We start from the raw sequence: 27,942 nt of genomic DNA, 5'->3' as shown, positions 1-27,942 counted from the left end.
ATAAGAGCGTGTGAAAACGCCTTGAAGACCAAATGCTGTTTAGCCACACTCAGTTTATATGTACTGTAGTCACCCTGCAGACTTTGCCACTCGTCATGTTTACTTCCAATAAAACAAGAATGAGTTCTTTGTTATGAAAGCTTTCTTCATTAGAAAAATAAACTCATGACAGCAGGGACTTTTGCTTTTCTACATGTTTTAAAGGTTGCTTGCAGTTAGAGGTCACTGAAGACTTTTTCATAAGAGTTACGGGTCATAGAAGGTCAAGGGACAAAACTGGAAACTCCATCCAAGACCTGTGATCCTCACGTGGCCAAAAAGACCCAGCTAAGAACTTCCTTCCCCGTGAACATGAGACTCTCCATGCACAGACACACCTCACACACTACAGTTTGAACCACATCTGTGTATCAACTCACTATGCAGCTGCCGGCAGCACTGGGTGCATCTGTAGTAGCTCTCCATCTCCTCCAGCGAGATGCGGACTAACCTCTCCGCTCCATATTCCCGTCTTCCCGTCAGCTCCTTCATCCCGTCTGTTCCCTCTTCCTCCCTCACAGCAGGTAGAGAGAAGAGTACCACATCCTGCTCTCATTTCTTCTTCCAAACCCTCCCTGTCTCTTTCACACACACACACCTTTCATAGACAGTGATCACACCACTCCTCTCCCATGTGCCCCTCCCTGCTGCTGTGGAAAACTGGGCATGACACGATCGTATTTACTGGTGTAGAAATGAATTCACCTGTCCATGTCTTGACCACACACATGCACACACAAAGTAATCCTCTCAATCAATTGCATGTAGTGTTCAGTCTTTACAATACTCTTTCCTTAAAGAGTGGTGTCAGCTTGGGCTTAAGAGGTTTTAGAAGATCCTTTCCAAATACTACTACGATATAAAAAAGAATTAACTGACGTGGAAACACTTCATAGTCCAGCCGGGACCTGCCGTATTGTTAAAGCATTACATCACCAACTCATTGACCCTGTATAAGAGTGGACGTAGTCACCGTGTAATGGCTCATTCGTTTGCCTCAAATGTGGCTGTATCTTTTTTGATTGGGAACCATAAGTGACACAAAATGGTGAAACTAACTACACCCAAACAACAAACATGACGTTTTTTCATGGCAGTACACGTGAAGTGAGATGTGGTGAAGCCTGAGGGATTACAGTGTTTGAACAGAAAAGCTCCAACACAAAATCATCCTCCCACGAAATGTCTACAAACCAAGATTACTCCTCTGACCTGGTGAGAAAGTTCATGTGGACAAATATTGATTAGGCTGTACCACAGAAAAACCGACTAAACTTGACCTAAGCTACGGCTATAATATGACCTTTTCAAAGTGCAACCGGTGGCAATGTGCCTGCTACTCACCTCGTCTGCTGGTCTGCGTGGATTTATGTTTCCGCTTCCTTTCTGCAGGTTGACAGACACAGCAGAGAGTTTCAAACATGATGAACTCAAACACCAGTCTGTCTTTCTAGTTAGTTTCTTTGTCCGTCCCTTAACCACGCTAACAGACATGTATGCTGCTGTAGTGAGACATAATGTAGGTTATCAATAAGCTACTCACAAAGGCTATAGCAGGTAATCAGTTACAGAGGTCACAGTGCAACCCTCCAGCAAAGACAACTCTTAAAGTGACAGCTAAGCTTCAACAGAAAGAAACATGTTGGGACAATTTCAATATAATCCGAGCACAAAGACCAGAAACCAGACAGGAACTAGAGTCTTTCAATAACTCCACAAGGTATATTGGGGTTTTTTAATAAACAGAAAGAACTGGTATTTATTTGATATGCTCAATATTTTCCTACTATAGTCAAGAGCAACTTATTTTGGCATGATCCATTGAGAAAATGAACTGCAAACAACAATGGAAAAGCCAACATAGCTACAACAAACAGACTAGCATCAACAAGGAAACTACTAAGTGCAGTTCTTCCATGATGTTTGAAGGATGGGGGGGTAACACGGCAGGGGGAATCTCCCCGTGCTGATAGGAAGTCCTGTCATCCTGTCACATTGATTTGAAAACAGAACGCTCTTTTGACATTGAAATCCACAAAATAAAACCTGAATCGTCGCAACCATCCCACACTAACACTGACCTGTAGATCTGCAGCTCCTGCTGTGTGTGTGTCGGGTCAACAGACTGAGAGACACGAACACATTGTGAAGCAGTCCGCTCATCAGCTCCTGGCTCACTTGAATTAACTCAAAAAGAGACATCGTCATATCTCTAAAAGTTTCATGCTATGAGCTTATCCCACACGCTGCCTCCTCTCCTCCTCCTCGGTTTAGCCGCTGTGTTGCCCTTCTGAATGTGTGATTGTTTATCTCGCTTCATGTTCAGCTCTGTGTTTATCACAGGAAGAGAGGGTGGAGGGATGACATAAACCCCCCTACAGCTAATTATACTAGCTTGGCAAATATGCGTGTGATATTTGGACTCAGCAGGGTACAAAAGTAAGCACACATTTAGGCTAGTCCCTTCCTGTAGTGTGGTATAGGTTTTGGTACATGTAAATGGTCTGCAAAGGCTTGAATCCCAAAGTTCCCTCCTTTAAGGAAGTGTTCCCAATCTCATAATCTTCCCAACAACAGACAAACAACTCCCTCTATGCTAATGAGTCAACTAGTGATTGGTTTCAACACAAGGCCTCTNCCTCCCTCCTCTCCACCCTCACCCAGCGCAGGAGCAACACACCCCAGTGGGAGAGAGGACGTCCAACCGCATCTTTCATAGTAACCGAGGCTCACTTCTCAGCCAGGACCCCGGTGTTTCTGACCGATCTGTCCCGGAGGTGCGTCCAGATAATCCGCTTTCTCCGCGCCGCTTCTCTTCGCTCCGGTTCCGCTCGGCGCCGGATCGGTCCGCTCGCTTCCCCCCGGAGATCAGTTCATTCCCTGGAAACTGGATGAATTATTGGAGAGTTGTGAACAAGTGCGAGAAGAAAGCTCGGGATCCTCGCTCCGTCCAGGGAAGACAACACTCTGCCAGAGTTGTGGACGAGAATGGAGGGGACGTCCCTGTATCTTCCTATTGTTATTTTACTGATGCAATGTAAGTAACGGAAAGTGTTCAGAATTACTCACTGCTTCGCTGGCTGTTTGCTTCCTTCCTTCCTTACTATCTCTCTCAGAGATAATGCTTAGAAAATAGAGTTAAGTGCCTGATAGCTTAATGTACTTTAATTGATCTAATTATAAGGATTTCTGTTTTATTCTAACTGTCCATGGATGTCGAGGATCAATACCTTAAAAAAAATGCAGTTCAATTTGTGCTCTTCGACTTAATTTGATTAACATGTTTTCTTACTCAAATAGTACTCTCATTTTCTTAAGGTTTTATTTCTAAAGCAAAAAAATACATTTGAAATCGTGAATTGACGTTTGAACCCTCCACAAGATAACACTTATGAAATTGATTATAAAAGTGCTCGCCTTAACCAATCTTTTATTTATAATCTATACTTTCCCGAAAAAGTCATTCGAGTGTGTGCTGTAGACCTTTATTTTTTTTCAACTAGTGAATTTAACTATTTTGAGATAGTGGTTTTATTTAATTACAGTTTATTTCAGGTTTTATTATTTTATTCAGAACATACATTTTTTGCAGTGTTAATACGCAGTTTCCCAGTTTAGTTGAAGCCCTTAGATCCATAAAACAGCCCTAAAGGTGTATTTGGCGGGGTGCCACCCAAGGGTGTGGGCAGCATGGTGGTAGCAGGCACCTGTTTCTGGCAGGAGAGGTGTGGGATCAATGCACGAACTCAGTGTTTGGATTTCAACCAGAAATGTCGAACTGTTTATCCTCACGCTGAGGTGTTTTGATGCTGACAAGTGGAGATGAACAAGATAAAACTCGTTTATTCAAAAAGCAAAAAGGCAACCTTTCCATGATGGAAAAAAGGAGATAGTGCCTCCAGGAGAGCAGGAGCCGTGTGGGATGGATGCTATGAGACAGTGAGAGTGAGTGACGCAGATTTTACTCTGTGTTTGCCACCTGCCAGACGACCAGGTCACAAGTTCACAGAGGTGTGTGTGTCCAGTCCCGCTGTGGACAACCCGTCAGAAATCACTCATCTTACACACACACACACACACACACACACACACACACACACACACACACACACACACAGATGTCAACAGAGCAGCTTCAAATCTGCCTGATGAACGCCTGTCGAGTGTATTACTTAAAAGAAAAAAAAGAAAAGAGGGAATGTTTTTTATTTGTCTGTGAGTTGAGAAAGACACCCCCCATCTCAACCTCACACACTCACAGAGACAGCTGTTGCTCACAGAGTTATAGTCACACAGAGAGGCTTTGTTGAAATGGAACACACACACACACACACACACACACACACACACACACGGTCAGTCCTCCCTGTTTTTCTCCCCCCCCTTGAAACGTTTGCACTTCCACGTTATCTATATCACAAAGCCGGGCAGGATACGCCCTATGGGCCTATACCTCCCTTCCTCTTCCATTTGTCCTGTTAATTTTAATAAGTGCCTTAATTATTACTGCGCCATGCTTTTGACCTCGCCACAGCCCTGGCAACACCAACCCCAGTGTCTGTAACACTCTGTACGGACCACGTAATGAGAGGAAAGCTTCGTGCCAAGGAGCGAGCGTGCCATCTTTCTATTTTTGCTCAGGCTGTGCCTCTGTGAGTTTAAGCTGTCGAGGCTTGATGTTGATACGAGGTGTGTGTGTGTGTGTGTGTGTGTGTGTGTGTGTGTGTGTGTGTGTGTGTGTGTGTGTGTGTGTGTGTGTGTGTGTGTGTGTGTGGACGGCTTTGTCTGCTAGGTCCATCCCAGAAGCATTTTAATTACCCTTGTATCTGAGGCCATATTGGAGGATCTTCAGAAACCTGCTGGAAAAACTTGATTTAAAAATCAATATAAGCCTTTTTCTAACTTCCATTTCAGTTTGTGAGTCATACATACCCGGAGCCAATTCTCAGTCTAATGTACCAGTATAAAGTCTGACAACCATTTATGATCAAATCACGTTTAGAACTCAAAGTATCCTATTGACTAGAGATTTTTTATATTATTTTCTTCAATTTGGTCCTAATACTAACTTTTAAATCTGGCAACAGACAGCTCTTGGTTGCCGAAACTGTAAATATGCCATTTGCTGTTTTTAGTACCCTTATGTTTTGAGTGCTGAATATATGCAATTATGTTTATTTGAAAATGAGACATACTGTAAAAGTATTTACACTTTATTACAAGACAACAATGATCCTGCTGAGGCCTGTGTAAATGCCCTTGAAGCATAATGGGTCTGGGTCTGACGGACTGTCCTGTTCTATAAATATCATTAATGCAAAGAAAATATAATATATACTTCTTTATGGTGCATGTTTTTTGCTGTCCCTATATTATATATATATATATATCTATATGTATATATATATATATGTTTTGACAATTTCTCCAAATGTTATGTTATAATCCTGCCTCCCAACAACAGTTAGTTACCTTGCAATACAGACAAAACCTCATGTGTGCAACAGAAGCCACTGAAAAGCCACCCAGTGCTCAGTGCTCCCCTTCATGCCACGGATCATGCATTTGTCTCTAACCTGAGTAATGTTACTTGTCGGCTTCTTAGACAGAACGTCTTTTCATCTAAAAAGTTACACCATGTTAACATTTCCCACCATGCAGTTGTGAAACGGTCCAATCTCGCCATGTGTTCATTGTCTGCCTCGACACTTCTGTACTTAATTGAGGCCATGGAAGCTGACAGTGTTCGTAGTAGAAGAGCACGACACAGGCCTCACATGCACAGCCTCATTTTGCGTGTGTGTGTGTGTCAGTCAGTGCAGCGGTAAAGTGCGGGCATGTTGTCAGCCCCGCTTGGTTTCCTCTTCTCAAAGAGACACAGTCGAAGGTGGCGGCAGGCCTGGTCTCACATTATGTGACAAGAGCGTCTCCCATTCACAGTCCCACTGTCTGAGAGGATCTCCCTCGCCTTCAATCCCACTCTCTTTTTTATTCATGCTCCTGCAAGTCTCCCTCCGCTAACCTCCACCCGCCTCACTCTCCTCCACTCCACTTCATTTGTATTCTATTCTTAGGGCCGCTCATCTCTCCTTTGTCGTGCCTTTTTAATCTCATTGTATCTCCCTCCCTCGTCATGCTCATCCTTTCGTGAGACAATGCTCCTCAGAGGGTGTCGAAGTACGGAGCCAAGGCCACGAGGATAATCCTGTTACACCGCCACAAGTCAACACATGGCAGAGCCGGGAAAAGGGAGCGTCTGCAGGGAGTGTGCACTTTTAATTCACTTAGCGCAAAGTAAGCGAAGCTGCTATAAATTGAGCCAACTTCAGGAAAAGCTTTTAAAAAGAATGCGACATTTGGCAGACATTATTATTGTAAAGGCTGTTGTTTATTTAAAGGTTTATTTTAAAATAGCTGTTGTCATGGAAAAAAAGCGAGAGAGACCTTTGGGTTTTTCTAACCAGCTTCAGTTTGTGGAGACGCCCAACATGGCCTGTTTTTGTCCTCACTTCCTGCCCCTTGTCTCAGTTTGCCCTCCATTTTTCCATGTCACCCCTCCCACATCTAACTCCAGTAACAATGGGCCCACACAGGAAGTGACTGACAAACAGGAAACTGTTCTCTTGTTTTTAAATTGACGAGATTGTGAGATTCTAATCTGTACGCATTATGGCATCAGCAGAAACAATGGCAGGAAGTAAAGGCATGTGTCAGAGAATGTATTTTAGACTTTCCAGAATATGTGTATATTTTCAATACACCGACGTTTTTTTAACAGCCCTTAATGTTCTGAGTAAGTACCGCAGAGGCCCATTCAACATTTATAATGTAATTTCAAAAATGCACAGCCTTAAGAAAAACTATCTTTACTTAAAGTTGCAGACTTCTGGGAGACGTTACAGTGTTGGTGCAGCAGCTGAGAGTGTTTGCTGTTCTTACAGTGTGCATGTTTTTAACCCTCTTTCTCTCAAGCAACCTTCAACTGCAATGAACCTGTATTTAACGGCCTGACGGCCAGGCAATAATCCGCTCCGTAAACCAATCAGGACACAGGAAAGAGTTGCCCCTGCTTCCTTTTCCTGGTTGGTGGTATCAGTGACACGCAGACGTCTGGAGAAGCAAACCTGGACAGCGTGCCGTCGGCCTCTTAACTAATGCCTCTCATACAGGGTAATCTGGACAAGCCTCTGTTGATATGCTTGAGGACCTTCACCTAACCTGCGTTTAAATAAACCCACGGCAACGCGGCTCTTTAACCCCTCTGGATTAGAGCGGAGCAGGTAGTAATCCTGCTCTCACTTCGGATTTCCTGGAGATCTCTGGCTGCCTCAGACAGTAAACCAAAGACAGCCATTAAGCATTCTCCTCTCGCAGTTGGCGGGCAATGTGGAGCACTTTACCCAATTCACCTTGCCCCCTAATGGATGAAAAGCATTTTTGAAATGCTCTCACCCCTCTTGTTGTATCTCCCCCTCCCCTTTCTTCTCCACCACCAGGTTCCCCCTCCGTTCCTGTCTCTGTGTCCACAGACAGCCACAAGGTGGAGGCGCACGAGTTTTCCGGTGAGGCAAAAAGAAAAAACATCCCCCCCTTGTACTGCTTTGTTAGATTCACTCTGACAGAATAAACCACAAGGCTATAAATAGACCGAGCAGTTAAAAATGTCCCTGATTGAAGGCTTCGCTATTCTGCCATAAATATCTCATTGGTGTCCCTTTTTCAGATGCCGTGCTGTCATGCACGTTCCGCACCGAGAAAGACCAGAACCCGCGCATCGAGTGGAAGAAGAAGGGCAGAGGTGTTTCCCTCGTGTACTATGATGGACAATTCAAAGGTGTGGAAGCTTGCAGAGTCATGTGTCAATGGTAGCGAGGCATAACGTCCTAACACACCTCTTATCCTTGACCCTTTCTTCCGGGGTTAAGGGTATGGATTTAATGGTTGAAATAAATGAAACACTAGCTGTCGTGTCGTCAGATTTATCAAGTATTCTCTTCCCTATTACAGCCGGAGTAGGTTTAAAGGTAGTCCAGCCTGAGCCTTTTGTTGTTGAAATGCATCAAAGTCCACTTAGAAGAGCGTTGACTTGTGTAATGTTCAAAACAAGCTCTGTGTGACTTCTTTCATCTAAATCTGCACATCACACAAAGAAAAATATATACTATCTTTTCTCAGAGAAAACTAAGACCATGGTTTAGGATGAATGTAATGTCACTTTTTAGTTTATTTATGGATAAAGAAATGTGCATATCGACTTTAGACATTTCCTCTTGGTGCTCCCTGACCTTCTGCCCTTTCCTCCAGCTCCCTTTGAGGGCCGGGCGTCTATTGAAGGGGCCACGGTGACGCTGCAGAGGGTGACCCAGGAGGACGCTGGGGAGTACCGCTGCGAGATCAGCGCTCCTAACGACTCCGTCCAACTGGGCGAGACCAACGTCACGCTCAAAGTCCTGGGTAAACAAAATCAATGACAGAAAAAAGAGCTCAAATATTTATGGGATCGGCTTGTTTTTTTTCTCCAGGTTTTTCTTATGTTTCTTTAATTTCCTTCCTTGTCCTGCCCTCCAGTTCCCCCCCACACCCCGTCCTGTGAAATTCCCAGTGGGGCAGTGACGGGCTCTGTGGTGCAGCTGACCTGTAGGGACCAGCAGAGCATCCCGCCTGCCACATACTCCTGGTTCAAGAACAGCATGCCGTTGAGCCAGCCATTGCGGGCCAACGCCACCTTTGTGATCAACTCACGCACAGGAGTGCTGGTGAGTGTGTGTCTGATTAGGGAAGGATGAGGAGTGTGTATTTGGACGTGGTTTACACTGTCTCCTTGCAATATCATGTCTCATCAGAAACGGGTTCAGAATCAGAGACAGGTTTATTACCAGGTTGACACGTACGAGGAATTTGACTTGGTGTCGCGGTGCATACATAAAAGTAAAACAAAAAACAAACAAAAACACAGATAGCGAACTATTTAGAGAATACTATAATAACATTTACATTGAAATAGAATGCAATAAAATAGAAAATATGTGCAGTAAGCAAACCAGATATTGTGTGCATTATTGAAAGAATCAAGGAAGTTCTGCTGTCAGGTTTTGGTGAAGGTGCTCTTTGGTTTTGATGCTAGTTCTTCTTGCTCATGGACATGTCAGCAGATCTAAATCTAAAACGCTCATCATAAATAAGTTTCTTCTTCCCTCTCTGTCTCTATGCAGGAGTTTAAAGCGGTGGCCAAAGAGGACACCGGTCGATACAGCTGCCTGGCTTCCAACGGAGTGGGGCCACCCAAGATGTGCGAGGCCAAGCACATGAATATAGGTGTGTGTGTTCTTCCTGTGTGTGTGTATGCCTCTTCCCCACACCCTTCAGCACTGGAGAAGCTCAGGGATGCAGTGGAGAGGAAAGGCCTACTAAACTAATAAAAACCTTTACGAAGGGACTTCAGATTCCAAGGGCCAACGTGATCTAAAGATGAAGCATTCCTTAGGGAAGGTCTTCAGCTTGTTAATACATCCTGTAATGTACATTAGGTCGATGCAAGAAACTAGTTTATGCACTAAATAAATTATAGGAGATGTTATTAGAGTACATTAGACAGGGTTACATTAACATACATCCTTCCTGTTTGTTTGAGGATGTAATGCTTACCACCATGTGCTGTGACTTCCATGACATGAAATCGAGGTTTCTCTCTCCATTTATTTACTGCTGCATACGTAAAACAGACCATAGCTCACACTTTATTTCCATCCCGCCTCCAGAGGATGTCAATATCTTGGCGGTGGTGGCAGCGGTGGTGGTGGTCTTCCTGGTGGTGGTGGCCTGCAGCTGTGGTGGACTCTTCTTGCATCGCAATGGCTTCTTCAGCCGTGAGTTTGTGTAGTTTAAATGTTATCTGCGCTTTAAAAAAAAATCTAACAACCAATTATTTTTGTATTTATTTTCAAAACAACTGACATTCACTGTGTTTCCTCTCCCATGCTTATCCCTGATCCGTGGGCAGGACACAGAGGAAGGTAAGAGCTCTGTGATTGCATTAACATTGATGTGAACAAACACAGGCTAATACCCACACACTTAAGACTGAGGGGGGGGGGTTGTTGTTGCACTTAGAGACTGCGTGTCTGTGCTGACTCAGGACTGTATACAGTGACAGCTGTGGCTGTGTGTGTCTACATGTGTGTGTGTTTGAGCCACAGCAGTGCCTGTGTTCCTACTCCTCATGTGATTGGCGCCAGCAGATGTACAAACCATGGGGAAAAGATTGTTTTTTGAAATTGATTGCCTCTTCCTGGAAGAACTGCATCTGTTGAATTCATGTCAAAATGTAGCAAGACTGATGATCTAAACATGCAGACATTTAAAAAGGGAGGGGTGGGGAATAATGAGTGTAACACACTTCTGGAATAATTACCCTCCGTTAATCAGCAAGGAGGAAAATATTGGCAGAAAGAATAGCGAGCAACTAAACTGATTGGATGGGTAATTTGAAATTGATTATTTAGATATCGAGGAGATAGAAAAATGATGCTGTGGCGTGGCAGAGGGCTGTGAGTGCATTCACACACACAAGTGGGCGAAAGGCCGTTGTGATGCTTGACTGGTTTATAAGCCAGAGACCGCGGTGACATAAATGCATGTCTTCGTGTGACTGGCCTAATTCGCTTGACTTTATGTTATTTGATTACTGGCCTGTTACTGCGCAGCGTTTGATGGAGAGTCACTGTGGAGCTCATCTTGAAGCTGATGCGGAAGCTCTTTGTCTAGGTTAAAGTCTGATGCTTATCCCAGTGAGCTAACTGGAGCTGTCAGTGTCAACTTCCTATTTATAGACCGGGCTTCTTCACAAAGACTCAAAGACAATGTGACATGATATCTGATGTACCAGTGAACAAAATAGGAATGCAGATCTGGGATTGAGCCCTGCCTTGAAAGAAAAAACAGTAAAGCGGACCTGGTTATTTTAGATTTCACAATGAATTTGTTGTAACACAACATTGCACTACTTTAGTATGAAATACAATACAGTTAACTAAAACAATCCTTTTGTAAAATAAAGTGCCCTAATCTGCAATTTGTTAGGGTCCAATTTCATCCTCAGAGTCTGTACGTGCAGGCTCTGAGTGAACGTCCACGCTTTATCAATCAAGGCCCTTCCACAGGTGTAGTACAAACCTGAAATAGAGGAAGTAGAAAATAGTCAGAAAGCATTTAGTGTTGTGTATCAGGGTGTTGGATTGCTGCATGTGATTGGCTCACCACTTGACCTGCTCAGCTCTGCTGCATCCCGATTGGCTGCATGTCAGTACAGGTTTGTTGCCACAACCCTAGTTCTGTAAACATGTGCGTATCATTTCTGTCACTTAAATTGGTTATTTAGGGGTTGTCACGTGACATTGCGATAGACCCCGAATATACAGAAATGAAATGCACAACTCCTCACTAATAGAGTTATGGTGGCACACCTTACACATCAATGACTTTACTAATAAACCCCCCCTCCACTCCATTAAAGCATGGCGTGCAGTGTCACTCCAAAGTCATACCCTCCTTTTGTTAAAGCCAACACAATGATCCCTACAGGTCATTTTGGATCTCCCAGTGTCATGGTGCAGCCCACATCAGCAGCCAAACCCTGCACAGAACTGAGGACACGTGAGTGTGACCTTAAGGCCAACGGCAGATATGGAAGAAATTAAAAGCCATAATAATTCGAATTTGATACAAAACTGATAGCAATCATGATGTTTAACCATGAACACAAATGTAAATACGCTTGGGCTTTTGTCCTCTCCTGCAAACCACTATAGACTCCATGAAATAAACGCACCTGGCCAATGAATATTTTGGTACATAACCGTGTGTGAAACCACAAATTGTCAGTTTTCACGTTTGCTTTTCAACGGCAGATATCAAGTGTTATTTTGCTTTTCAATTGAAAGGTACAGTAGGTGAAATAACAGAGACAGTTTTCTGCATAATGCACCACAGCGCGATTAACCTTTATTATGACCATACAGATCGCTTGGGTTTTACGAGAAACACTATGACCTTCGTGAAAGTCATTCTAACTACAGGACTGTTTTACTGTATTTGATTATATTATGTTAGGCAAGTGAACCTTATACATTGGCAACTGAGTGTATATTGACTTTAAATCTGAGCTAAACTCCCCTTACACATTCCTCTCCCCTGCCTAATATATTCCTGCTCAGAGTCATACTTTCCTTTTTACCCACTGGGAAGTTTGCCATGTATGATGTGCATTATTTATGCAGAGCAAAATATGAGTCAGGATACAGCTGTCTGCCTGGAGAGTCTGTTCTTCTTTGTGACTGTGTCAAACTGTCCAATGTGCTTACCCACGTCTTTATCTTCCAGGTCCAATGTCAACTACATCCCTCCGCCCCAAGAAGTAAGAGGTTTTTATTTTGTGTTTACTCGTTTCCTCCCTTCCTCTTCCTCTCATGTTAGATTCAGAGCAGTGACATCAGCATAGTGCTGACCGAAGCAGGAGCTGTTGAGACTTCTCTAATGAATGTTGCTGTGTTGAAATCACAACCTCGGGAACCATAATTCTCAAACATGCCGTAGAAAACCGTTCGATACTAATACTTGATTTTCTGTGTGCCTCCAGGACTTCAAACACACCCAGTCCTTCATGCTCTGAGAAGCTGGCCTTCCTTTGAAAACACATCACCCTCGTGAAAAGGTGCCAAACACCGGATTCTCTGATGTATTAAGTCACTGGACTCTGAATGAGCTCGTTATCTTCCAACACATGCATTTCAATCTTCTTCTTCTACCACTCCTTTTTGGCGTGGCACGGACATTTGCAAGGCTTCTTTCTCTCTTGCTTTGCACTGTGTGGGTCCCCTCAGTCACTGGTGTTTCTGCTTTTATGAGATTAACTTCACTTTCATGACGTTGTGCTCCCCCCTGGTGGTCAGATGTTTAAATTCCACTTGATCTTTTCTAATTAATCCAGGAAAAAGGAGACATTTTCCAGATTGTGTTTCTTCCCTCTGCGGGCCAATCGTTTTAATAACTTGACTGACCGTTTCATTGAAGGGATTTTTATTTAAAAGATATAATCATCACAAAGGAGTTCTGCTTAAAAGCCATGGAGAAAGTTTTGTTTTCAATCTACTCAAACACAAATGCAGTTTACCTCAGCCAATGTTTTGTCTTCTGTAACACTGGGGCCCCCAGCTTCCCAAGGGCCACACAGGGTCTTCATGATCTAAGTTACAGCATGAAACCGGACAAAGCCAGTCCAGGAGAACAGGAAGTCTGTTATAGCCATTATATAGAGACCAACCTATTCCATCCTAATGTGCCTGCATGGTCTTTTTTTATATATATATACATATTATATATATATATATATACCTTGTGCCTTTTTATTTGTCATATTTATCTATGGATCACACTTTTTTGTAAAGAACTTGCCTTACTTTTTTCTGTCTTTATATTTTTGTGCCTGATCAATGTTTATCAAAACGGAGTGTGTGTTTTAGACAGTGTGTGAATGGATTGTTCAGAGTTTTATTTGAATATGTATCAGTAATAAAATGTTTTTCTATGCAATACCCTACATGCCGTTAATATGTGATCACAATTGCACAGTAGTAGAAAACACAGTACCATAACATTTTGTTTAGATAAGGGACTAACTTTTTAGAGTGGACTTCACCTCCTCCTGCTGCAGCAAGAGGAAGACGATGAGGAGGAGGAGGAGGAGGGACCATTTACCGGTTTGTACATCATCTCCCCTCTCTGGCAACACTGCAGCTATAAGCAGATGAACCTCTTCTGCGGTGAAAACTGACCGAACATGCAAACACAATTATTCTGGAGGAGACCAACATGTGACTGCCACTAATAGAAATCAGTTTGAATAAACCTAACATGTTAACGCTCATTACCTTTATTCTGGTAATCTTAATGTGTTAAAAAAATATATAAATATGAACATTACCTTGGTCGTCCCCAACTGCCTTTTGTTATTCCAGCTGGGATTTTTATGGGAATCACAGTGTGGGATTAAGTGCATTATGTAAAAACAATAGAACCACATGACCTTACAAAATAAGAAACCAAGAAGTTTAGTGTCAAAATGTGTCCTCTCAAGACTTTTATCTTCATTATTTTGAGTATATTATTAACTATTCACAATAAAGAAGAAGTGATCAACGAAAAATTCCAAATGTGGGCTTTCAGAAATATCTTGTTCTATGTGCAATTGCATTGCTGTCAACATGTCAATGTTAAAAGAAAAGAAAATACATAGTTTATGTTGTAAAAAATTAAACCTTGGAGCAATATTTGTATATATTTTCTGTACACACAAGTTCCTTTTAATCTACATTCATGTTTTACTTTACTTTACATTATAATCTATCTATTAAATAGAAATTAAATGTACAATATTTGTAAAATCTACAATATGTGCCTCTTTAATGAAGGGGAGTGGTACCATACATTAGAAATACATAAAAAAATACACACCCTGGGTATATTTACTCAGTTACTTTTCATCATGGATCAAGACCTGATGTTTACTGTAATCACAAATATTACTTTTTACAATGTTGTGATGGTTATCAACTCATATATTTTCGCATACTCTGGAGCATCATGCAGAGACTTGTATTGAGGGCTGATCCACAATCAGTAATTTAATTCATGTTTCTACAACTCATAGGATCCATACAAATAAATAAGAAAGTTCAAATATCTCTAATAAAGAATTTGTGAAAAAATCCAAATAAATGGTCTGCACTTCCTGTGTTCCACCACTAGGTGTCGCTGTGTCCCTTTAGTTTGTGTGCCAGAGACATTTGGTGCCCCAGAAGAACTCGGTGCAGATAATTGGATGGGCGGGTCTGTTTGGCTAAGGATAACAGGTAAGGTACACCGTTAATATTAGCAACATGCTAATAGCTAATTATCTGCAACATAATACATTCCCAATAAAACATGAACAACAAAACCCTCACTATCAGTTAATGAAGCACTAAAAGTTTATCCTATCATGTGAAACCAGCTTAGCTCGGTAAATATGCTAATTAATGTACACAAACATTACTTAAGACTCGATGCAAGACTCCATTATAAATCCTGAACATTAAGTGTTTTCATAATGACAAAAGCAAGCTACTCACCTCTTGTTGGATATTTGTAATCAACACAGTCAGGCTGACAATTCGGCGTGTAAGCAGTTAACCAATTATAATTCAACAATAAAGAAATGTGAGTACTAAACTCCATACAGATGCATAGTTGATACTTGACCAGCTAAATATAGCTGTTTTTATTCGGAATGAGGTTGAATAACATTGCGACTTAAGTAATAGTGTGTTTCTAGCGTTCATAAAAAGTCATTGTGTAAGCTGGGAGAAGGTCATAAATTAATTATTTTATCTTTAAACGACTTCCAATGAAGCCCAGAACATCCAGGTTTTAATGAGCCTGTTCGTTATGAACAACAGTGTTTGGGGTTCAAATATCAAACTTGAATGCTAATCATGCTCAATTTATACTAAACCACTTGCATTCAGGTACATGTGTCAACCATTGTATCTGCATTCATAATACAAATACTGTATTTTGGAATTGCATGTGTTTTGTGCTTTGAAACCTTTGTATGAAGATTCAAAGTTTGTGCTAGAGACACATATTTGTCTTTGTGAAATTGAAAGTGAGTTGAGTGCTGTACATACAGAAACTCCCAGTATCTAATGACTCTAGTGACATCCCCTAGGCCACTTCTGTGTTACTTGGCCGCAGAAGTGTCACATTGTGTTGCGTGTGGAAGTAGTCTAAGTCTTTATTTAGCTTGGCATATCACCGCGTCACAAGATCTCTGTCCATATGACCCAGGGTGCGCTGCTCTATTGTCAAACAAGTGAAAGGAGCCACTGTCAACAGAGCTGGTAATTGAAAGTGGAATTAGATAAAGTTGCTATGTTGTAGAAGCCATCAGATGTGTGTGAGAGAGTCTGCTTTTGAATTGACTGAAACCAGCCATTACTACTATAGATATGATCCGTTAAAACAAAAATGCTAACAGTATCGCTTTTCATCACTGGAAGCCTTGATCCACTACTTGCTAGATTCATTCATGGGAGAGGGGATGTCGGTCCCAGACGATTTGGAGCAGACGATGGAGGTGCTGTCAACAATCAGTGGTGAGCATATCATAGTCTATCTACTCAAATGTGCTTCAATGTGAATCAATGAAAGATATTATGCCGTGTTTTTGCATGTTGGACATTTGGCAAATGGGTATCTGACCCCAGGTGTCTTTGAGGATGTTTAGTTGAGTTTATTTGTTTATAGTGTCGTGGACAGTCCCAATTAATCAACTGTCACAAAAAACATTAGCTTTAGCTAACATTGCTAATTTCCAGCTGTTGTCCAGATGATAAGACACCTTTAAAATCACAATACATCATCAGCATTAGCTATTACAAAATGTTTCACCAGACAAGTAGTACTTTAACCCAGTTTGAAAATATGTAAGAGTGTACTTATTAATCTATGGTTAGGGATTCAAAAAAATGATATTTTAGTGTCTTTTAATGAATATAATCATATATCTTGAGGTTTTGATACGCAATTATGCTGTTCAAATTGATAATATTGAGCAAAAGCTTAAGCAATGCCATTTAAATAATGCATTTTACAAACTGAGAGATTATCGAACCACAAATATCAACATTTATAGCATTCAGCTTTAATGCTCAAATCCTGCGTGCCTTGTCTTAATCTTATTTGTCTATATTTGTCTGCATGAATACGAGGAAAGTCATTGTGTTGGAATATTTCTTCAGGAACACACATAGAGGGAATTTCTCCAGATTTGGAACAAGCGTCCACTTAAGGGTGAATTTATTAGATTATAGTGGACAAAGGTCAAATATCACTGTGACCCCAAAACACAATGATACCAGGAAAAAAACATTATGAGAAATGTAGTTAATGAAATATGAAATAATTGAGTAAGACAGTTTGGCAGAACATCTTTAAATGACCGATAAACATACAAAATCACATGATGGTCTGAGGCAGAAAACTAGGTTTCCAAGACATGAGAAATATTTCGGAAAACTTAATTTAGCGCATCATGCAGCATTCATTTTAATTAACGTTTCTTATCCCTGAATCAGTCTTGAAATGGCTATAAATCTTGATCTAAGTTAGGTTTCAAGTTGGGTTTTGTGCACTTTTTTTATACAAAATAAATGTTAACAAACAAAAACAGATTTAAACAAACTGTTAAATGTAAGACAAAAACAAATCCCTTCTTCATCTGTTCAAATTAATACTTCATCGTATATCGGGAAATTAAAAAAAGGCAGATAATATTAAGTCGGATTGATCAGTTTTTGATTTTGTCAGGATTTTCCATTTATTGCCGTTATTGGAAAGACAGAAATGGAGTAGCTGTATGGATTGATTTTAATAGTATTAGATGATATAACCAGTATTAGCTCTTTAATAGAACAACAGTGCAGTTTGAGAATAGCCAGAATGATTGAGTTAGCTGGCAGTGTGATTAGTTTTGAAGGAGGGCAAAGTTTTTGATCTCTGCGATTCTGCCTCTTCGTCATGATTGACTAATCAATCGAATGAATGCCACATAATGAGAAGTGCATGACCATCTTCGCTCGCCACCGTTTGAAGTTCAAATCAGGAATGCTTTCTGCGATTGTGTGCTGGTGAAATAAAGATAATGTGATATACGGATGGCACCAGTTTTTCTGTTCTCACCATTGATGCCTTCAAAAATCTGAAACCTTATGATGCCGCTGTCAGAAGCTCCTATTGTCCGAGGTGCTGCATAGTACACGAGTCGTAAACAGGACTATTATGTCATCGTCAATATTTTGTTGACATTGACAACCCTTGGCATAATATCTTATCGAGTTAAAGAAAAATGAAAAAGCAGGAAGAAGGTGTTTTTTGTTGAAACGCCTGATCATTTTGGAGGCTGTGGAATTGTATTGCATTAAATCATGCTGATATAAATAAAGTGGATACAATCTTATAAACTAACTTAGTCTAATTCAGGAGCTTTTTGTCAAACTGGCAATAGACTCTGGCCGTTTCTCAATCGCGAGGATACTGGCTTAGTCGCATACTTCCAAGTCACTTCCTTCAGAAACGAAGCAAGTATACTTCCAAGCCACGGCTTCGGAAAACAAAGAAGAATGGAACAGGCTAACAAGTGTGCCACTCTCTCTAATGGTTTCAACATAAACTGTACCGAAAATAAATACCTCACGATGTCTATCTAATTATGAACTTGCTTTACTTTCACGGAACACATTTTTGGTGATAACTATGATGCAACAGAGTAACATATTTACCAACACATGTTCTACACTACACTACATACTTACATTTAAATGTGTGCTGCGCCGGTTCAGCCATTCTCCGCAAGGGTTTTTGAAATTGGTCCGTGCACAAAGCATTGTGGGGATTTGAAGGACGTGAAGTCTACCCATGTGCAGCCTCGAAATTACCCCCAAACCAAGGACGTGGCCTCGGTGGAATTCCAAGTATGCTGGAGATTGGAACAGTCCTTCGGCGGCACTCANTATTTTGTTTTGATCCAATGCTGCACAACTGAACTGATCCAATGCTGCTGTTATTTAAATTGGATATTCTATCCAACATGGATATAGCTTCTTTCTTTCACAGCAGCATTGGATCAGTTCAGTTGTGCAGCATTGGATCAAAACAAAATAAAGCTTTCAGTACTCGTTAGCTTACTGCTACAATTAGACACTGCGCCCACTCTGTTGCCAGATTTGAGAGAAATAAGCAACCAGGTCTATGAAAACAAGCCCCAAAGAAGCAACACATACATGATGTTCTGTCATTTGAAACCAAAATTAAGGCCTCAGGATGACTTTAAGACTTGAACATGGTCATTTTTGTTTTGTAACATTGAATACAACATTTAAAAAAAAGTATTTATAAAAAAAATCAAAAAAAAAAATCCCGATCCCCGATTTTTTTTCTCCCGATTCCGATCTTTTGAAAATCACGTGATCGGCTCAGATCCCCGATCACGTGATCGGATCATCTCTAATCCCAACACATCAATTTATATTCTTTGATGCTACTGATTTGTTTTTATCTTTCAAAAAGACTGCAAGTATTGTCATGCTCTTTTAAAAAGGTGTCTCATTGGAAAGTGGTAAACCATTGTAGATTGTGATACAGAGCTTAGAGCGTCTATACACACACACACAGATTGTTGTGTTGGCTGAGAGAAAGGCTAGCTGTGGCAAACATCTCCAGGAGTGTTGTGTTTAATGTGACAAAATGCCTGGAATCCTGGGAAAAAAAACAAAGCGCCTCAAGACTCCGATCCCCAGGCTCGCTCACACTTTCTCACACTTGACTCAAACACACTCTGAGGATCGAGAGCCACCTGCTTGATAAGTGATAGACGCAACAGCTGCCTTCGGCTAACACACACACACTCCGCTGTTGTTGTTGAGCAAACAGGCATACAGTAACCGACATCCACACGTTTCAACTTTCACTCTGACTCCGCATCAGCTGAACAACTGAAGCACCTTTCCACCCCCACCCCCCCAGTGTTACAGTCTTTGTCAACACACACACAACGCTTTGTACCAGAAACTGCACTTTGAACATTTTAAATATATTATTAACATTTTAAATTGTATACCCCGGCCTAGCCCTTTTTATTTTGTTTTATGTATATATGTCACACTGTGGGACTGCGGGAAACGGTATCTCGAGATTTCTGGATGAATAACACATGTAGTAATTTTGACAATGAAGCTGACTTTGACTTTGAAAGGGGTCATGGGAAATTATTTAAATTACATTTTTGAGCAATTTAAGTAAGAATGAGAAAAGCGGGAGTGATTTGTTATATTATTTTACACATTTATTCAACAAATAATACAATGGGATACATGTGAAAGTGTGTATGTCTATGTGTGTGTGTGTGTGTGTGTGTGTGTGTGTGTGTGTGTGTGTGTGTGTGTGTGTGGGGTTATGCAGAGGTTGTTGCTGGCTGCTCGGAGGCGGGTGGAGTCACTTCTTCAGGTTTCGGCATCTCAACCTGCGCAAATAAATCCACATATTTATGATTATTATATATTCTTACGTCTCCTCTGTAACCTATTGGGTAACTAAAACTAGAAATGGCCTTAAATATAATGTCTAAATGATCCTTCTACAGATTTGTTATGGGGTTGTTGTTATGCTGGAGGCGGGGTTTGGAGCGTGGGCGTCCTTGTTTCGAGCGCCAGCTGGAGGCAGACGGGGGACATGCTTCCCCACCGCCTGCAGCCGGCTCAGAAAACACGACACCCACACATCTCTGCTTTTATAACCCTGTTTCTGTATGGCAGCACACACAGAAGGTGGACAAAATAACAGCAACACTTTACAACATTACAACACTGCAGTAGACTATTTAGATATTGAGCGATATCTCTTTAAAAAAGTTCTGATCTTTTACACTTTTTTTGACTAAATTTGTCTCAACCCATGTTAACCTTTGACCTTCTATGCTTGCCATACTTCACAGTCTGTGAGGCAGCATTTGGAAAGGACTTGAAAGGAGTTGTTGTGTGAAGTGTAAATATGCTGTACATATTGTACTTTCACTGCAGTCTGCTACATTAAAGAACACACTTGAATGTGGTGTTTAAATACCTGATAAGAAGACAGTTTGTCCTTTTTGTTTGTTCATAGTTTATCTTACAAATTACTCCAAGAAGTGTGCACGGGGCAAAAATGCACTTTGTCCAAGCTGAAACTCTTCTTCTTTCTAACAAACTCAGGGGCTGCTGGTTTTAAAAATGAAGAAGTACACGTGAGTTAGGGCTGCTCAATTAATCGTATTTTAATCGCAATTACGATTTTGGCTTGCAACGATTATGAAAACATTATCGAAATAAAACGATTATTTATTTTATTATTGGCTTTTCAGTTGAATTATACTTAAAGTTCAGGGTAATCAACTGTTAAAAAAATACTGTTCACATTTTTCTTTTCAATAAATGTATGTTTTCAAAGTAAATGGATAATTGTTTTTTTAATAAATGTATGTTTTCAAAGTAAATGGATAATTGTTTTTAATAAATGTATGTTTTCAAAGTAAATGGATAATCGTTTTTAATAATCGTGATATCAATTATTGACCCAAATAATCGAGATTATGATTTTTGCCATAATCGAGCAGCCCTGACGTGAGTCTTTCTCAAGCGACCAGAGTAGTACCCAAGTTGTACTGAATTACACTCAGATGTCTACAAATCTTTTTTCAGATTGTGTTTTGAGCGCAATCCTTGTAGCTGCTTGTTAGTGTAGCTCCACATCTCCCGCACAGTTTGTCCACATGAATAAAATATATGTTATCTGCATGACAACACAAACTAGCCTCTTGTTGTTCATGGGAGGAACGGAAACATCCACCGAATGATCTCTGAGTTGATGAAGAGAAGGATATCATGTGCATTAGCTGTGGTTCGCATACAAATATGGAACTAACTGCAGGATGAATGTGCTTCAGGGGGTTATAGGCAGCTCCTCCACTGATTGGTGATTAACACATGGGACATAGAGGACAGGCCAACACGCTGCCTTTACTCAGACACAGCTAACATTAATGTGTCAGGAGATGCTATGGACCAGTGTCCTCTAAGAGCATGAAGTGCTGTCCTGCAGCAGGTCTGCATGCTAATCCTTTGCTTGTAAAAACTCCAGAAAGACCTTGATCCAAATATCCTTCGTCCACACTTTTGTCTAATAAAGTGCTATTTTTATCCGCCAGCGAACAAATCTCAGTGAAAATAAAAATGTAGGCCACAGAGCGCAGTAAGTCATCTCTCGCCAGATCTAGTGTGTCTATTAATGAGTACATCTTTTTTAGCATTACGCTGAAGCACAGAGAAAAATATATTTCGCCTAGATGGCTCCATCCAAAATTAACTCGCAGCCTAGTTTGAATTTGAAGAATTTAAGCTTTCTCTTTAAGAGCCGCTTGTTCTCAGACATCAATCTGAGCGTCACGATGTCTAGAATAAGAGCCTTGAACCTGGAGAGATTTAAAAATACTTCTTCCTTGGATCTTGTGTTATCTTCTGTGTCTTTGATGTCTCCTTCATGAGGAGGATGGGACCTGGAGCACACACTCATCTATTTCCTCTGTTTTTGCCAAAAATATAAAGTGCTAAGTAATAAAAGATATTCGTGTTATATCCCAACCTCTACTCACACTGCTGTTGGACGCCTGTCTGAGGTATTAGAATAAATAAATAAGAGAGGTGTTTGTTGTTCCTACCAGTCTCCCTGCCCGCTGCTTCAGTTTCCTCCACACCGTGTGATGAGCCTGCAGAGAGGAAGACAACGTGACTGACAGGCACATGTACAGTGCTTTTAATGCACCGTACAAAAGGACACGCTTTAATATTGGAATAACAATCAAATGTCATGAATATTCTGCTGCATGGCAACAGCATTTGCATTTCTAATCTTGAGGGAAACCACTGCAGACTGAGAAGGAATCACTGCTTGATACATCTGTGATTAAAACCTGGATTGCCTCGAGCGAAGGTGCCAATAGATGACCATTTCAACTGATTTACACCTTTTAAAAAGGGCTGTACTGAATACTTTGAAGCTTTCATTGGCATTCAGACTCTAAATCAACATCTTAATGCTGTGCAGCTTTTCTGTCTGCATGTATCCTTCCTGTTTAAGCCTGCTGTTTCTGCACAGTTGCAGATACTCATATTATTAGTATTGAACTATTTTTAACTTGGAAAAAAACTGTTTACTTTCCCACTTACCCGGCTTTGCTTACACTGCAATCTAGCGGGAATAAGAACCATCTATTATAACAAAATGTTCTCACTCCATTTATTTAGGATAAAATAGTGGTCAACACTTCTGGTCTACTGGGAAGGTCAATCTTTTTAAATGCAACAAAATGTCAAACGTTAAGTTTTTTTACACAGGAACTTAAAGCCTGATACAGTGTCTCCTTTTAGTGTGCTTTCCATCACCATATCAGAAACACATCCTACCTCCATCTGCAGAGGCAGGGAGAGGCCCTGTGCTCGGCGCTGGAGGCCCCAGGGACCCTCCCCCAGGCTGTGGAGGGCCGTCACATCGTACTGGGAGCAGAGGCCCGTCCTGCCCACCAGGGGGCCCGCACTCAGCAGCACATGGTCACCACATCTGCGCACAGAGAGGAAGGTACATGATTCATCAGTTCTCCGTCACACAAAGAAGTTACGAAGTAAAAAAGGAAACTAAGAACAATCGTGGAAATGAAACAAAAGTGCAAGTCACCTGTGGAGCATCACGGTGCCAGTGGGACTTTGTGATGCCTTCTGCTTCACCTCTTCTTGTTTACACCTGGATGACAAAAAGAAAACATGATCAGCTTGTGTCCAGGATTATTATGTGGAGGGGGGCGATGCAGAGAGGGAGACAAGGACAGCAAAAGAAGGACACAGAGGTGTATAAAGCTAGGAAAGGTACAGAGACAGCTGGAAACCGTATCAGTGTTAGACAGTTCTGTTGCTTATGGAGCGCACCTGCTGTGTGAGAAGACCTCCAGAGCCACAGAGGGCACCACGACCAGAGGCTCCCAGGCCAGGTCCTGGTGGATCAGCTGCTGGGCCCCTCGGGTGAGAGACCGCAGCGACTCCTGGAGAGATAAGATACCGCCATGTTGGTTTATAAAACTCTAAGGATCTGTTAGTCCAAGGTAAAAAACAACAACAACAAAATCTGAACTATTCCATCTCTACAACTGCTGGTGACCAGTTAAGTCTTCACTTCAAAGATTATATAAAAATTCACGCTCTGGACTCTCTTCCTCGCACCAAACACACATTTAAATAAATATGAATATGCATGTGTGGTAGCGTAAACACCCGAGTATAGAGACTCATTTTGCGAAATATGGCTAAAGACAGCATTCGTTTACAGGAGGGTGTCAGCGCAACATTAGAGCAACGTCTCATTGATATTGTTTCAATAGACGAGTATTTGATATTCAAAAGATGGAAGATCTTAAAGGAACTGAACATGAGCTGAAGACCTGATGTCAATGGTTAATGGTAAACAGAAACGATGGCTTTCAGCTCAGAATCAAGCTTTTCTATCAGACATGACTGTTTTATTTTAATTTACAGATATCCTGCTAGGAAATGTAATTGTTGTCAACTAAAGAAAAACGTTAGCTTAGAAAGAAGACACAGACGGGAAATGACTGCAGAGGCTTATTTGTACTTTAGACCACATACGCACCTCAGAGGGAGTCCACGAGTCGAGCTGAGGGTCGAGCACCACGTCACAGCAGAAAGCCCCGGCAGTGGCTACAGCAATGGAAACAGAAACCAATAAACACAAAGCACCTCTCACCAGAGTCAACGTGTATCTTTCAATAACGTTATGAAAAAAAGGCCCGCCAGGAATTATGCCAAAAATAATTGTACTTAGACATAACAAGTCTAGCAGAACGGGCAAAGACAGACGCTGCATCTAACCTTCAACTCTGTCTCTAAAGTTCCTGGCAGAGTTGTTTTTCTTTCTACAGGTCTCTGAGGTTTGGTTAGGGTAAATAAGGAGAAACAAAGAGGATCTCTTTACCCTCAACATCCATGGTGCTGAGCAGCTCCACAGTGAAGTCCTCTTTGAAGGCAGTCTCCAGAACCTGACCCAGCAGGGCGGAGCAGGAGCGCCAGTAGGCCTGAAATGAGAGGAAACCACGAACATCTCAAACACTTTTCATCATATCCCTTATAGAACATTCTTATGCCATTAATAGCTGAAAGAAACCAATTAAGGAAGCTTCGAGACATCCAAATTGTTAGTGTGTACAGTATATGCGTTGGTCTTTTGTGATGGATGTGGATTTACAGTGCAGATAGCGGCTTTAACACCTTCAGTTGGATTCATATACATTTCAATAGAGAGATAACGGTAAATATTGACCCACTTTAGCATCACCTGTGGACAAGTGAGTATGAATATAGACTTGAAAAGATGTGAGTAAACATATCATTTAAAGGTGACCTATCATGCAAAATGCACTTCTGTACGTCTTTTATACATGAATATGTGTCCCCGGTGTTCCAGGGAACTCACCAAGTGTCAGAAAACACAACCCTCTCTATTTTCCTCCATACCCAAATCTCTTAAAAAGGGGCTGCAACGGATCTGATACAGACTGATCCAGATTTGAACACTTCTATGACGTCACAGAAGTGGCGCTACGGCTATTGGGCCAACTCCACCAATCAGGAGGAGACAGCCACGGACATTGCCGTTGGAAAGCGCTGGAGACGCTGTAGTACATATGCCAGGCCTGTAGATGGTGCTGTTCTCACAGAATCAGCCCATGCAAAGACAGTGTTCAATTGAGCGAAATGAAGAATGGCTAAAATGCATGATCTGTTTGGTATTTTGAAAAATAACAAGTATACATATGCCTTATATAGGTATGGTCCTACACTATATTATTCAAACATAGCATGATAGGTCCACTTTAAATAAAGCTTCCTGAATTGGGGGAAAAGTATTTCTTTATGGTGTGGTATTAGTGTGACTAAACTCAAGGTATCTTAAGGTTTAGAAGAACACAGTTGGGAACTCACCTTCAGTCATGTGACAGTCTATATACTGTATGTCCATCCTTCTCTTTTCACCTTTACAGCTTTTAGCCAGAGGATGTTCATGTGGGACTCAGAAACTGATTTTATACAAGTGTTTCCAAGTAAACTAAATTAAAAGACAGATAATATTGTATGGGTCTTAATCTGGGGCCAAGGCACTCTAGCAGAAGAAGACAAAATCAAGGTTATGGTAACCATCTGTTTATTAGTTTAAATCGATTTGAGCTATTGGAAAGCCATTCACATGCAGGTCAAAGGTCAATGGTTACCAGGTTGACGAAAAGACACATTGATTTAAAAAAAGGCCGTACGAAACAGAACAGCTTATCAGCAATAACATTAACTTTTGGAACAGGTGGCTTCATTCTTAGAGAAGGCTTTCGTACATCATCAGTTAATGCATGATCCATATCTTTAGAACAATTGCTGCCCTTTTACACTGATTAGTAAATGCTGTGTTATAAAAGTATATCAACACCACCGCTCAAAGCCTCGAAGCTGCGTGGCTGTGCCCCGATAGCCAGGGGCGGACTGGCCATTGGGAGTTTTCCCGGTGGGCCGGTACCGAAGTGACAATTCACTAGCACACCACACCCCCCCTCCCCCTCATTGACAATTGACTAGCGGTTCCGAGTTGTGCCGGTCGGCCGGTCGAGTTTCCCGGGCTGATTTTTAGTCCCAGTCCGCCCCTGCCGATAGCAATAGTACTTTGTAGGAATCAGATGTCTTTGGCGCTGTGGGTGAATTGGCCTAAGCTGACCCATGGTGTTATGGCAGACATTTTCAGACGGAAAGTCTATAAAAGAAGGACTCTTTAACCTGCCACCATCTGTCACTGCCTGGATCCGTGAAACATCCGACAGCTTGGCCCCATAAACACTCTGATGATGCTCTCTGTAATTAATGGTAGCAAAGCTTTAGTGACCAGTCACAAGAGACTCTGTGAACTGACGAGCGATGTGAAAACAGAGTAAAGGTTGAATACAGTGGAATACTCTTTTCACTTTGCTGCTGGTTGCCATAATTAAAGGCTATGTTTAGATCATGAGTCATGGCTGGGTCTACTTTTCTCGGTGGCACCCATAAGATTGTGACATTTATTTGTATTTAAACACACATGATAAATGTATGTTTGCGCTGGGAGCCGGATCCTTCCTCTATTGTTCTCCCCAAGGTTTCCTCCTTTTCTGTGGGGGTTCTTTGGGAGCTTCTTACTATACGTTGCATCACAACTTTAATTACAGATCAAAAGCTGTTCTGAACAGGTTCGTTTTGAATTGGGATTCAAACAAAGACAAATTGGTGCTGTCACAGATGTGTTTTGGGATATTAGCAGACATGCAGCAAGAACACATGAAGCATACTTTCTCATCTATATTCAATTTAGAAAAATAAATTGCTCATTCATTGAGTGATGTTGTTGTCGTTTTGCTCGAAAGAAATGTATAATTGTGTGTCATCAGCATAGATAGGAAAGTCAACATCCTGAAAATGACCTACAGTATAGTGGTAGCATATTTAATGAAAACAGAGGGGAAAAAGACAGGTTCCTTGTGCAACCCCTAGAGGATATGCCATATTTGAATCCAAGACCAAACTATGAGGTTTTGGGTATAATCTAATTATATTGCTTTAAGTGATGCCGATGTATTTGTATTAAAGGAGACATGTCATGGCCATTTCCACTGATCATAATTCCATTGTTGAGGTCTACTAGAATAGATTTATATTGTGCAATTTTCCAAACTCACATTAGTTTCCCATAAAGCATCTCTGTAAACTACGTGTATTCACTGAATTTCACTCTCTGCCTTTAACGGCTCGTTGTAGCTCCAGTAGCTCCAGCCCCCACCCTCCCTGTGAGCACAGTGTGCTCTGATTGGTCGGGACGTTGTGAATCGCGCTGAGCTCCGTGGAGGTGTGGTTTCCTTGTTTAGCGATACACAGCGAAACACAGCCAAACTCACCCTGAGCACACACAAAGTCACAGCCGAAGTAAAAACAATAAGTGTGGCTTGATATTGAGTAAGAGAAAGATTGATAAACGCTGTGAGAATGGGTCTGCAGAGAGAATTCAGTTTCGCCGCGATTCCAACTGTCTCTTATCAGCCTGCAGCCAGGGAGGAGAGATCAGCAGAGCTGCCTGCACTGAGTGTGTGTGTGAGGAAGTCCGTGGATTGGTCAATTTGGACCAATCAGCGGGGGTTTAACGTAA

At 41.4% G+C, this 27,942-nt stretch overlaps 2 protein-coding genes across 3 annotated transcripts; one reads left to right on the top strand and one right to left on the bottom strand.

Moving 5' to 3' along the window:
• The first annotated feature begins 2,702 nt into the window (after positions 1-2,702).
• jam2a (junctional adhesion molecule 2a) lies at positions 2,703-13,626 on the top strand. Of its 2 annotated transcripts, XM_010789501.1 has the most exons (11): positions 2,703-3,076; positions 7,536-7,601; positions 7,763-7,873; positions 8,344-8,493; positions 8,608-8,795; positions 9,252-9,354; positions 9,798-9,905; positions 10,040-10,052; positions 11,620-11,691; positions 12,418-12,451; positions 12,674-13,626. In XM_010789501.1, exons 1-11 carry the CDS (start codon positions 3,028-3,030, stop codon positions 12,704-12,706), a joined length of 927 nt encoding a protein of 308 aa, XP_010787803.1. In that variant the 5' UTR covers positions 2,703-3,027; the 3' UTR covers positions 12,707-13,626. The 2 variants fall into 2 exon arrangements, with proteins under 2 accessions (XP_010787803.1, XP_010787804.1); XM_010789502.1 differs by lacking the exon at positions 11,620-11,691.
• A 6,324-nt stretch (positions 13,627-19,950) lies between these two features.
• On the bottom strand, positions 19,951-25,719 carry mrpl39 (mitochondrial ribosomal protein L39). The gene is made up of 9 exons (XM_010789506.1): positions 25,710-25,719; positions 25,052-25,062; positions 24,703-24,802; positions 24,361-24,428; positions 23,643-23,755; positions 23,395-23,460; positions 23,127-23,280; positions 22,382-22,429; positions 19,951-20,152 (listed from the first exon to the last, which is right to left on the bottom strand). The coding sequence occupies exons 1-9, from the start codon at positions 25,717-25,719 to the stop codon at positions 20,084-20,086; spliced, it is 639 nt and encodes a 212-aa protein (XP_010787808.1). The 3' UTR covers positions 19,951-20,083.
• Positions 25,720-27,942: the final 2,223 nt, after the last annotated feature.

Source organism: Notothenia coriiceps, unplaced genomic scaffold (assembly GCF_000735185.1).
Source record: "Notothenia coriiceps isolate Sejong01 unplaced genomic scaffold, NC01 NC01_scaffold00032942, whole genome shotgun sequence".
NCBI classification, from domain to species: Eukaryota; Metazoa; Chordata; class Actinopteri; order Perciformes; family Nototheniidae; genus Notothenia; species Notothenia coriiceps.
This window is presented reverse-complemented; position numbering and strand designations above follow the sequence as displayed.

Bases quoted from the DNA above. Each gene is read 5' to 3' on its own strand.
- jam2a (XM_010789501.1), top strand. From the start codon at position 3,028: ATGGAGGGGACGTCCCTGTATCTTCCTATTGTTATTTTACTGATGCAA. The intron at 7,602-7,762 runs GTGAGGCAAAAA...TCCCTTTTTCAG, and splicing joins GGAGGCGCACGAGTTTTCCG to ATGCCGTGCTGTCATGCACG. The intron at 12,452-12,673 runs GTAAGAGGTTTT...GTGTGCCTCCAG, and splicing joins ACATCCCTCCGCCCCAAGAA to GACTTCAAACACACCCAGTC.
- mrpl39 (XM_010789506.1), bottom strand. The intron at 23,461-23,642 runs GTGCGCTCCATA...TTTGTCATCCAG, and splicing joins GAGGTCTTCTCACACAGCAG to GTGTAAACAAGAAGAGGTGA. The intron at 22,430-23,126 runs GTAGGATGTGTT...TCCTCTCTGCAG, and splicing joins CCCTGCCTCTGCAGATGGAG to GCTCATCACACGGTGTGGAG.